Below are 13,350 nucleotides of genomic sequence, written 5' to 3' on the forward strand. Positions count from 1 at the left end.
CCCATCCACTAAATGATAGGGGAAAATAAAGAGTCTTTCAATTCCATTTTAAGGCATTTGTACTCATATCTGAGTGTCTTATTGAGCTTGGAACTTCCATCAGTATCCCTAGCATTGTCATCCATCTGCAGAGTGATGCTACGTCTTCCAGAGTCACCACTTCCTTCCAGAAATGGCACTTTACACGGGTACGGGACCATTCTTTGATTGTGTTTCTAGAGCTTTAATGCTACTGATGATCTTCTTCTGTGGTCCAACCACAGTGACACCAACCTTTTTCATATCACTGTAAAAGAGAAAACGTCTGGTAAGGAACGGAGTATCTTGGTTAGTGTGTAGAAAGGTGTTTTTCAATTCACAAAACTTGAACAATTATATACCTCAGTGCTTTGGACTTCATTTTCTGATTTTTGTATCACCCACATATTATAACCCTGCATTTCACCTCTCTCCTTGTGGAAGAATATCAATAGCATAAAGGATTGAATAGTTTCTAATTTTTTTTTTTTAAATCAACCTAAAGCCCTACCACATGGTTCTATCTGGAAATAGGGTCATTGCAGATGTCATCACGGTAAGGATTAGATGAGGGTGATACTGGGTTAGGATGGGCCCAAAATCATATCTATATAGTATCAAAGACAGAGAACACATGGTGACATGAAGAAGAAAGCCTTATAACAAAAGAGGAAGAGACCAGTTATTTGACTAGAGCCCAAGGCAAGCCAGGATCCACCAGAAACTGGAAGAGGTAAGAAAAAACTCATTAATGACACTTCATTGCTGACTTCTAGTCTCTAGAACTACAAGAAAATAGATTTCTGCTTAAGTCAATTAGTCTGTGGTAATTCGTTACCATAAACAGCCTTGGCAACACCAGAAAATAAATGTAGATGATCATTCATTCTTTGTGGGCATCATCCCCTTCACTTGAATCGGGTCAGCTCAGGGACTATGTTGACTAGTGGATATGTTGAAAGGAATACTGTATCAACGTAAGCACTAGCATCTTAAGAAACTTCCACATTCCACAATTTATCTCTTGTCTAGGTGCCACCATAGAAGAGGTCTGCTGAGACTAAGACAGGAAAGGCCACTTGGAAGCAGTTAGGTTTGCAGTGCTGGTCTCCAGGGCTCTGCTTCTGGGCCTAACTCTGAGCCATCTGCACCAAGGCAGACAGGCATGAGCCCAACATCAGAGCAAAAGAATCTCTTGCTTGAGCTCTGCCAAAATTCATACCCTAGGACATAAAATTGTGTGTGTGTTTTTGATATGAGAAATATTCATAAAGCTCTAGATAGAATCTTTCAGACTGCTTGACAACTGTCTTCTTTTTTTGTTTGTTTTAAAAATATTTATTTATTTATTTATGCATATAGAAATGGGATACAGGCCAGAGGTGCAGGGGTGGCGAGAGGTTTCACCAGAGTCAGAATGGGGAACAGAACAGACAGATCGATGAAAAACACTGCTGAGGGGAGCAGCTGGCGATCTGGAGAAGCCTGCTGCACCATGTAGATCACCTTGGACAGGGATCGAACTTGCACAGAAGCAGCCTTGGCTTAGCTTCACAGAGCAGCGCTCCAACCTGCTGTGCCACCAGGGAGGGCCCAAAAATGTGATTTTTACTTCTAGGTTTTAAGGCAGTTCATTGTATAGACATAGATAATTAGAACCATTTCCTTAAAATATAAAGTTATTTCAAAATTTAAAAACAAGGATACCATTTTATCAAAATTAATAAATTTAAAATGTAAATCCAGAAATGAGCATTAAAGGATATACGAACATAAGGAATATCACTCAAGGTGAAAGACGTAGCTAAATGTGTAGATGATTGAGTAAGTATTATTGATTTAGGCATATATTGTTTAAGTATATGCATGTCTTTCAGGTCTCGACTCAAATATCTCCCTCTTATGACATTAGGAACGAGAACTGAAGTAGTCATTTAAGGGTTATGCTTCAGCTTGGGTTTTTATGTGCTCTCTAACCTATCTATTCCTACCAAAATGTCTTCTACTCACTCATATCCTGCCATGTTCAAAATAGCTCTAACACCCGCTACAATACTCTCACTATGACTCCCTTTTTATTTATACCATTTTGACTATCATATTCAAGAGAGCAGTGGAAAAGTGCAAGAGTAAGGAGCAGTTCAATATTCAAACCAGAGGTTAGTGTGCTATCTTGTACTTCAAAAGATATAGGACAGGTGATGACACTTTGAAAGTGGTATCCGAGCAACAGGATATGGACCTGAGGCAGGTAACCTGCCTGCTCTCCACTCTACACACTTAACCCTCTCTGCAGTTTCCACTTGCTTGTTCTCTCTTCTTTTTCACATTAACCTCTGTAATCATTTTAGACTATGAAATGGTACTTTAAAACTGATTAAAACTTTTTATTTTGTGGACCTGTTTTAAAAATTACATGGCTTGAGTAAGCTAGCAAATTAATACTATTTGGTATGAAACTCTATTGATCTTGCCTTATGACTTGATAGTTTAGATGTGAATAAAAGACAAAAACTCAGTGGCTGTTTTCAGGTAGATCTGTCCTATTCTATGAGAAGTAGAATAATGAAGTCAAGGTAATCAGTTTTGAACTGGTTCTGGATAACACACAAAAAATGATACTGAAATTCAAATAATAAAACTGTAAATGTAAAGGTGAAATGTCCACTTACATATTTTATAGCATTTAAAATGAAAAGTGTGCCTTGTCAGATTTCCCCAAATTCCTAGTGCATTAGGTTTTTTTTTAATGTATCCTTCTGTTACATAAACTAGAGACATGAAGTATACTATATTGCAGAGGACCGAGAAACAAGCAATTATTTTCAAGGAGTTTTAGGTCAATAGATGCTAATCCCATGCTGTCCCTGAAAGGACTGATGAAAGAACAGTATGGAGATTAGAATATGAAGAGATCTGAAAGCCTTTGGCTCATTTGTGAAGGTTGACAGAGCAACCTATCAGGAAAAGTCAGCTTTCATCCTGAATGTGTACTCATCAGCTGTTTAAATAATAGTAAAAGCTAAGCCAAATAATTCTAACTCACCCAAAATGATTAAAATCCAACACTGTAGTGTTGAGACAAAAGTCCCCCTAACTAGTAAATATAGGAAATGATTCACTTCATGTTTTTACACAAATGGCTTTTTTTTAACCAAATTCACAACTTAGAATGACTATTTTTAATTTGTGAACTAGTATTTAATCTTATCAACACTGTTCTGCCTCATCCTCTTTCATTATCTACAAATTTGTGCTGATATTTTATTAGAATAAACATTTGTATATCTTAGTTTTTAAAAGTGTGGCAGTGGTGTTTAAAGGTTCAGACTTGTGTTTGTTCTTTGCTAAGCATCGATGCCCTAAAGCAGGTGTTTTGTATAGCATAACCCAAAGTGTTTATACTACTAAAATAATTTGTAAAACATTTAAAAACAATATATTTTGTGACAGTGTTGCACCAAAATAACTACCAATGGAACTAAAGCCTATTGTCAATTGGGTCAGAAGTTGATTCATTCCACCTTAAACAGAAATGCTAATGTGTTAAGTAAGCTATTTTCTAAGAACAAATGTTCCTCTTCAACAGGTCCTTTTGTGATATTATTTGATTTTCTGATTGAATTGTTACAAAGAGTAAATTTCTTACTTTTTAGTCACTTACATGTCTATTTAATATACTATATAGTCCTCTTTGAAGTCTAATCTGTTTTATCCAGTGTCCTTGCTTAAATGACTCATTTAACAGTAATCGTGAAAGTCTTTAAATACTCAACAGCATTTAAAAATTCAACTATTAGTTGGAGAGGGGAAGACTTAAGGGCACTAAAACATTTATTTAAGAAACATCAGAGGGGGCCTTCCTGAAGGTGCAGGGGTTAAAGTCTCAATACTATTGAGCAATTGCCAACCACTTCAACATGCGTTTGATCCCTGATCCCAGAGGTGACCCACATGGCATGGCAGGTCTCTCCTGTCTCGCCCTCTGCTCCCCTCAGCAGTGTATTTCAGTAGATCTGCCCGTTCTGCTCCCGACTCTGTCTCTAGTGAATCTTCTCACCCCTACACCTCTGGCCTGCACCCCCAACCCCGTTCTCATATGCATAAGTAAATTAAAATAAATATTTTTAAAAAGAGAAACATCAGAGTCAGAATAATCTCACAAGACTATGGACACCATTTCCAAACAGACAGAGTGACTATAAAATTGTGTACAATTTTTGGCATCTCCAACCAGCATGGCACTCCTTTCTTTGAAACAACTCTCCATCCTACACTCAGAAAATGGTTCCAACAGTCAATCTTATGCTATCTCATTCCATTTCTTTAGAATGGAAATGATTAGATCATGGAAAGCATATATCTTTGCAGAGCCCAATAAAAAGGCAGGACAGAGCCCAACAGAAACTCTCTTCTGGCTACTTAGAATGAAAATGACCCTGGTGAGTTGAGTGACACACCAAAGTTGCATAACCTGACATGAAAAAACTATTTTTTAAAAGTCACTGTGCAAGACAAAAAAAATGATTCAAATGATGCAGTTGACTAAAAAGTGAAGTAAATTAATTCTCATTCATAGAGAAATGAGCACTATGGCTCCTAGCACTTCACTTTCTAGTTCCCAATTCCATAACTTGTGAGAGGACAACAGTTACAGAACACTAATGGGTTCAAAGTTAATGCCATGTAAACTCCTTTTCCTTAAACCCATGGATTTCTCATATCAAAAATTCCTACTACCACAAACTCTCTCTAATAAATATATTATCCTTGAGTATTTTTGGCTTTCAATGCATAAAGCTGTATAAGTATTAAGTAAGACTATAAGTTATGAATATTTCATCTTTCAAAGCTGACAATGTATCTTTTAAGGAAACAATAAAATCTTGCCTTTTACTGTTTATGACTTCTTCCAGCATAATATTCTTACCTAAATAGTGAAGCAGTCATTTTTCTAACTATTAAATAATTTTTTAATCATCTAATATGATAAATTACTTTTTGACTTGAACATGCTTCCCTATATATCAGTTTACCCATTTAGCTCTCAATTTTTCATTTACACACAGGTTAGACTTTGCTAAATATAAAAGAAAATTAGAAGCGCAAGAATATCCTAATCTTCATTTGAATGTAGGTACATGTATGAATCTGTTGGTCTATCTGAAGATGATCAGCATCGAAGACCCCAATGGTGGGTACCTATTTTGAGGGATGAAGACACACACACACACATTAATCCAGAAGGTGTAATTCACAAACAGACCTAGGAATCAGCTCAGTGGCTACAGGAGAAAGTAATTACCTCAGGGATGCAACTAGTATTTATAACACAATCACAAAATAAAGATATACTAAAAAGTGCAGAATAATAAGTCTGCTTAAAATCTTTTTCTTACTCTGTGGAAATCTTGGCAATAGTGTCACAAGAACTGTACTCCACGCCTGTAAAGATTTCTTTGCACTGTGCTGTCCGGACACCATTAAGCCAGTCACCTGTTGTACGGAAGGTCGTGATGTCCATGTTACTTTGGTCCAGCAGAAGGTTTGATGGTCTGTAGAAAGAGAAACACCAGAGGAGAGAGAACAGGAATCAGCAGAGATGTTACATGTCAAAATTTGACACCAACATCAGCAGGAACTTCCAGATTTCATGTGGCTTTCTAGTTTATTTGTGGAATTTATCTGCCATGAAGGTTTCATCTGCTCAAACTGGCAGTTTCAAGAATACTGTGTAATCATCTTGTCTAAGTGCTCCTTCTCCTCTCATGACTGCTTTTTAAATCATTGAAATGCTGGCAGTGAAATGCATAAATATATCCATACATACTTTTCATAATTTAATTTGTTTAGTCATTAGCAAAGATGGTGGTAATTTAGCATACAGTTATAGCAGATGTAATGTACTGAATGCTTTGCTCTCTGCTTTGGGGGTGAATTTGACTTCCAATATTAAATCCTGCCTACTGTATATTCATTTGGAGACATTGTATAAATTGCTATCAAAAGGACAGTTTGAATAACCTAGACTGTACTTACAGCAGGGCATTAAGTCATTTCAGATTTTAATATGTCACAAATATCATCCAAATAAAAGTACACAAGATTGGAAAAAAGTAGTTGAGTTACACTAAATGAAGTACTTACATTTATCACAACATCAGATGGAGTTCACGATATAGAAAGATGAGAGGCAGACAGATACAGATTGTGACTATGATTTATATCATACAATACAATGAACTAAGACACTTTTTAATAAAAGTATAGAGCTGAGTGCAGATCTGCGACCTACTGTAAGATCTAGTGAATCACAGGGCACAGAAGAAATGAGAAAATTATTTTCATCCTGAAGAACCCAAATAAGTAATCTGTTGCTATGCACTTGGGGTATTCTTATCCTCTTCCATTGTCCTTTGACAGGAGGCTGGCACCAGTCACCAAGAGGTCAATTGCCATTCTCTTTCCTCTTAAGGGTGGGAGCATAAGCAAAAAGTAGCTGTGAAGTCTTTGCTTTGAGATGAATAATAACAACAGCAATAGCAATCAAGATTAGCCTACATATATGCAGACTTGAATGCAAGAGCACTGTGCTCAGCATATTACACAGATATGATAGACTAATCTTTACAACATTGGTTTGGCACCAATACCTTACCCCTCCAAGAGAGGTGAACACTGAAACTAAAAGAGATTAAATTAGAAATGGAGCTTCCTCAAGCAAAAGGGGCAGATCTGGGAATTAGGCAACAGTTATATTCTCACTCATGACTGCAGTTGACTCATGACTGAGATGAGTCTCTGTCCCTATTCTTTTTCTCCTGTTTTCTCTTAAGCTCACTGAAATTCCATAATGTAATTTGAGTAAAGCTCAGTGGCTTGTGCACAGGCAACAGGACTGTAAAACCCTGCGGGTGGAATCCTGGGCACAGCACAAACCACGTGGTTTGTGACCTGGAGTGATTTTCTTATCAGGTCAATTTCCTCATGTCTACAATGGGGATGATGGTGATGCTAGAGATTCCTCATGAACTAAATTGAAATGAGAAAATATAGGAGTCCACAGAATAATGTTTGTGCCTGATAGAGCACAAGCTGCTGTTATTCTGACATAATAGTGGATGAGTTTTTTAAACTTCTAAAGGAAAGTAACAGCATATTTATTTTATATAAACTGTTGAGTGTTTTGATTTTGTGTTAATTACTTTTTAAGCAACTAGAAGTTTAGTCATGTATAAAATTGTGTACATATCGAGGCAACGGCCTTATCAAGTAGGTTTTATTCAAGGCCTCCTTACAATAGTCTATAACTTCTGTGAACCCACAATGATCCCACAGTCAGCGCTCACAAGTGGATCATTATTCAGCCTGCTGTAGTTTGTTTTTGTTTTGATAAATATTATTATTATTAATGTTGTGTCATCATTTGATATTTATCCAATGATTGAGAAGGTATACTCAGATTTTCACTACTTGAGAGTTAGCATTCAGCATTGTTCATGTTTGCTGATACTGTATACCTTTTACAAATTACTACCGTTAAGTTACCCAACCCTTGTACCCTTGTAACAAAAAAAATTCAAATTTTCTTATATTTTAAAAATGAATTAATTTGCTTAAATGAAGTTCAACATTTATATTAAAATGCTTAAATTTGACATTTAGAATAAATTGTTCTAAATGAGAAAATCTGCGAAGTAAAGGCATACATTTTCTAACAACCTCTCTAAAAATGAATTTTTAAATAGATTTCTACTATTCATGAAATTTCTCTAGCTATCTCTCATATATTCAAGTGGCATGCTAATTTACTTCAAGTGTTTGAATTATAGACTTAAAATCAATATTATGAGTTTATGTTTCTGTGTTATAGTTTATTTTTAATGATCCTTGTTATTTTTTAAAAAGACAGATCTGGACTCTCCTTGGTGTCAGAGCAGGCTGGATGCAACATTACGAAGTTGGTCATCGTTGCTTCAGTGCGAGTTCGATCCTCAGCCCAGAGGTAACCCACAGGGTACAGCAGATCTCTCCTATCTTGCCTGTTGCTCCCTTCAGCAGAGTATTTTATCGATCTGCCTGCTCTGTTCACCACTCTGTCTCTAGTGAATCCTCTCACTGCCCCTGCACCTTTGACCAGTACCCCAGTTCTGTATGCATAAATAAATTAAATCTTTAAAAAAAATCTCTAAAAAAAAGACAGATCTTTTATTTATCTGAAAAAAAGTTTATTTTCATAATTCAAAAATTCTTGTTTTGGTTCTTTTCCTACAGACTTGAGGAGTTATAAATGCTAAATGTACAATCCGGGCTCCAAAACTCACAGGATATTCTCAGGTGACTGTTGAAGCAAGGTCATCATGAGTGAGATGGCCTTTGCCACAAGCCAGTATTCGCTATAACTTTGGGCTCACTGGATATGTAATAAGACTGATAAATGGAATGATAGGAGATGATTAATACCTGTGAGAAAGCTTAATAAGAAAATTTAAGAGACCTAGAAACAAGACAATGAGTTATTAAACAATCTCCACACACACACACCAAGCTGGATTTCTACACAGTAGCTACAGAGCAGAACCTAATGTCAACTCTTGTCGACTCCTCATCCCATGAATGGTAATACTTTTTTATTTATGGGTTTGTGAGTACGAAGAATCAAACCCCAGGACATTTATTCAGAATATTTATGTAGTGCGCCTAATAGCAAACTGCAGAATTTTGTCTTTTCAATTCAGAATGGTTTGTATTCTTAAACTCAATACTTTAGCCATACTCAACAAGAGTTTGGAGAAAATTAGTATAAACAAATTGAAATAGAACAGGACATGCGGATTAGGGATTAGTGACCCCAACCGAGTTTTTCTGTTTATTACTTGGATCAAAGTACAATGAAGACAAAGAATGACCTAATTTTAATGCCAGTGACCTCAGAATAACCAGCCCTGCAAAGTATCATTTTTCCACTTCCAGGATTTCTCTGGGGATTTCAAATAAAAATTGGTTCCTTTCCTCCTCCGAGAGGACATCTGGAGAGTTTATCAATGGATAGGAATTTGTCTCTCACTGTGAAGAGCCTGTGATGTCTCTTCATGCGCACCGAGGGAATGTGGGCTTCAGAGCAGCTGCAGGCATTGGAGTTTTTTCAGACCCAGCCCCAGACATTGGGTCTGAAGGGGAAATTTATAGGCTGGGTGATGTGCACCGTGAGCTCACACTTTTACTAGACAAATTAGATAGGTTTCAATCCATGCAGCTGTAAACGATGTCCTGCAGAGTTCCACCTGATCTTTTACAGCTTTTCATAAATCAGTACCTACTGGCCGCAGACCACAGTCATTAAAAAGAAATCATGGAAATTACATGTTTGCTCAAGGGAAGTAAAAAATAACTTTCCTCCCTTTCTCTTTCTCTCCTTGTAGTGAGGTTTGTGAATTATTCCTTTATGGCTTTTCATACAGTTGCACTAACGAAGTATACATATATTTTCTTCTCTTCAACTCCTATTATATCTGTAAATGGTTTCTTATGAATTGGCACCAGAAACTGGGAAACAAATGCCAATAAATTTATCCCAGTCTTCAGAATATCTTCTAATGATATTATTATTTTAATATTGCATTGGAATTTTCAAACACAAGGATTGAATACCAGTTAACATTTTATAATATAAAGCTCCCTCTGGTCTGCCAAATACTTTATTTTTCATGTATCAAAAGTTGTGACTCATACACACTTCTTGAATGAATATGTAGATGCCTACTCACTATGAAAATAGATGTCACAAATGTCCACTGTGCCACTATCATTACCTTAGTGCTGTCTGTTGTTGTGACTTATTTGGAGAATAGATGAACGAAATAATTTTTAATGCAAAATATCTGTTACATCTACCTTTATCATTGTCTGAAAACAGTAATATACTTTTTCAATATCCTATAATTTATTTCTGTTATATTTTTTTATTTCAAATGTCTTTTTACTATATTTCATGGAAAGGCCTATGTTTGCCAGTTTTTAAAAGTGGATTTATGATGATCTAAACCTTTTTTTTGGTAACATTAAAATTTCAGATAGAGTTAAATGAATTTAATTTGTCATCTTTAGCTAGAAATATTTTGAGTCTACAAAGTCCCCAATAGGAGAGTGATATATAAAGGACACATTAAGGAGAAGCGAAGTCATTATGTTTATTTTAATTATCTTTAGGCCTTAAGGACAAAACTTTAACAATTATAGCTATTACCTCTGGTTTAATTCCACCCACTGGCAAAATTACCTATTTTGATTCTTAAGAATAATAAAAAAAATAAAAAAAAAAAACTTGGGTATTTGGCATATTTGCTTTCCTCTAAGCAGTTCTGTATATTTATTCTGTGAGGAAAGTCACCCTGACTATTTCAGAATTAGGGGTCAAAGTCATTTTGAGAAACAGATTGGTTTTTGGTCATTAGACTTCTCTTAAAAGGATTTATCTATCAAAAGAACACATTACCAAATAGAATTATACTATTTACCAAATAGAATTATACTATTTACTCTTAGACATCAGAAGAATCTCATTCATGCTTATTTAGTGTCAATAACAGTCAAACATTATGAGTCTTCTTTGTCTTTGTTTCTATTTATGCTCAAATTAATAATAAATCTCAAAGTTAGCAATCAAAGCAAAGCAATAATGTATTTAAATCATTTTATTTAAGTCAACTATAATTGGATCTTTAGAATTTCATTCTAAACATACTGACTATATTATTTATGTTTTCATGCCATGAACTATTACCTTAATTTATTGAACCTCATTCTAAATATACTGAATATATCATTTAACTATTTGTGCCAAGAATTAGATTTCAGAAATTTATAAGATGTAGAGGAATTCCAAGACCTAGAGTTGAAAGTTTTGTTAAAGAACAAATAATTTTCTTATTCATTTTATATAGAAATTATTCAATCTCTCATGTTTGTCTAGTTTTTTTTAAATTTTGAATTCAACAAGAATTCGGTAGCTATAAGAGTAGTCTTAAAACAGATTTTATAAGAGTTCATTAAATAACAACTTTATTTCTTTTTAATGTACAACAGAGCATGTTATGATCTAAAATCTACCACTGTAAGAACATTTTCTATTTAATGGCAGCACTTTCTATCAATAATATTTGTAAGAAAGACCTCCAAATATTGCAAAAAAGGGAAAGAACATTACTTTTACTTTTTTTTCACACATATAAGTACATATATGTACTCTAAATTTCTCAAAACTCTTGCTTTTTCCTTATCATCATCTAGTTATAACTAAATCTCTTAAAATTTTGTCTCAGACATCACGCTAAAAGAATCAGTTTTATAAAAATATCCAGTATCCTTTTTGCTGTTTCAATGAAGAACTTTTTACTCAGTTATCACTTCTCAATGTTTGCAGCATGAACTAACACAGGTCATTCTACCCTCTACCAGAAACCATGGCTTTCTGTCGTGGTTTCAGTCTCGGTCTCACCCCTGAGTGTTCATTGTTTCTACCTCCATTGCACATTCTTCTGCTTTGCAACTGGCACTGCTCTCTAAAGCTTCAAAGAGAGACCAAAATACTACATTTAATGTTTTAATAATGAAAATACTTGCTACATGCCACAATGCCACAAATCGAAGCTAAGCACAGATGCAGCAAAAGGATACAGACTAGGGGGAGAGATGTCTCAGTGTCAACCTACATGAACCAACATTATCCATTATTAGAGCTTTACTTCACAGGCTAAATTGCTATCCATTAGTCACAGATGTTTCTAGATATATTTATTCATGTATTCATAGGTATTAGGCACAAGAAATATAGGAACAAGAAATTAAATAATTTTAGATGGATAAATAAATAAAGATGGATATAGTTGTGAAAATCAGCATTACTATTTGGACCTGTCAAACAAGTCACTAATTATGGCTTCTTTTAATTTCTTTTTTGGAAAGAATGCACTAGCTCTAAACTGCATACATAGCATTAATTTCAATCTCTCTCTCAGCTTGGAAACTGAACTTCCAGCTATCTGTGGGGTGCAGTTTCCCTGAGTTCAGTGAGCTCATCGACCCCACAGACGATTTTCCTTCCTGAAGTCTCACTTACTGCTGTCAGACCACTGTTCTCAGAGCCCTCCAGGTGCAGAAGCTACATGATCTCCAGTTCTTTCTCTCTCACAGTGCACATCTCATTAGCTACCACATCCTATAATTCTCAATGCAGTGAAGTTTCTTGAATCCACAACCTTTCTTTTTTTATTTCCTCTTTTATACACTCACTTCAGCCCTTTCACCTCCAAACATTTTATTGCCAACCTCTTCCCCAAGGTTGTAGTTGTCAGAAAACTATAGCTGATATTAAATCTTCCAGTATCTGAAAAAGTCTATGTGAAAAGATGCTTGGTGCAGACAAGATGGCAGCAGGGAACAAGAATGGAAGCCACTGCTTGGATGAGGTCAGAATGGGAATAGTAACACAAGAGAGGGTTTGCGATGGATCCTGCCGATCTAGTGATTTTCTGGACTGAAGTGCGGACAGTAAGGTAAAAGTGCCAAGAATTGCTTTAATTTCTGATTGAGCAGATGAGTAGGTGTTGGTGCATGCTGGTAAGCCCCCATGGTTCAGATTCCCATGTTCTAACATAATGTAAAATCCAGATTGTATACCCTGAATATAATTTTCCTACCAAAGAAAAATAGCATATTAGCTACCTTAAAGTACATGAACAAATGTTATATATATTGGCTTAAAACTTACCTTTGTGTGTGTGTAGAAGAAATGGGATGTAGACCAGAAGTGGGGGGGCAAGAGAAGACTCACTAGAGACAGAGTGGGCAGAAGAACAGGTGAATATGCTGAAATATACTGCTAAGAGGAGCAGCAGGAGAAGCAGGAGAGGTCTACTGCGCCATGTAGACCTGCTGGGATGGACCACAAGCCAGAGGGGTGACAGCACTGAGTCTTAACCCATAGGCCACCAGGGAGGCCTGAAAGTTACAACTCTTGAGAATAGTAAAGACGACAGTTAAACACAAAAGGAACAAGAAAAGAAAGCTCCTCCTATAAGACATTATATTTTATCTTTAGATGTGAGTCACATTAAATCACCATTATGTTGCATTTATAAATACTCCTTCATGTTATGGGCTTATGTGCACATTACATTTAATTCATTTATAAAAACTCTGAGGTTTTCTTAAAAGATCATATGTCATAAAAAAGTAAAGTTGGCCCTCCCTGGTGGCGCAGCGGGTTAGAGCGCAGCACTGAGAATCTGAAGCCACTTCCGCATGAGTTCGATTCCCGCCTGCCGCCTGCCC

The 13,350-nt window shown here is 35.8% G+C and overlaps 1 protein-coding gene across 1 annotated transcript in view; it reads right to left on the reverse strand.

Annotated features, from left to right (window-relative positions):
* Window positions 1-49: 49 nt before the first annotated feature.
* The window catches only part of EPHA3 (EPH receptor A3), a 281,424-nt gene continuing 268,123 nt past the window's right edge, over window positions 50-13,350 (reverse strand). Inside the window, exons 16-17 of the mRNA XM_004675278.2 lie at window positions 5,418-5,573; window positions 50-286 (exon numbers count right to left, since the gene is read on the reverse strand). Coding sequence (XP_004675335.1) covers window positions 181-286; window positions 5,418-5,573 — 262 coding nt within the window. The 3' untranslated portion in view covers window positions 50-180. The remainder of the gene's footprint in view (window positions 287-5,417; window positions 5,574-13,350) is intronic.

Source organism: Condylura cristata, unplaced genomic scaffold (assembly GCF_000260355.1).
Source record: "Condylura cristata isolate star-nosed mole 26May11 unplaced genomic scaffold, ConCri1.0 scaffold00003, whole genome shotgun sequence".
Taxonomy (NCBI): Eukaryota; Metazoa; Chordata; class Mammalia; order Eulipotyphla; family Talpidae; genus Condylura; species Condylura cristata.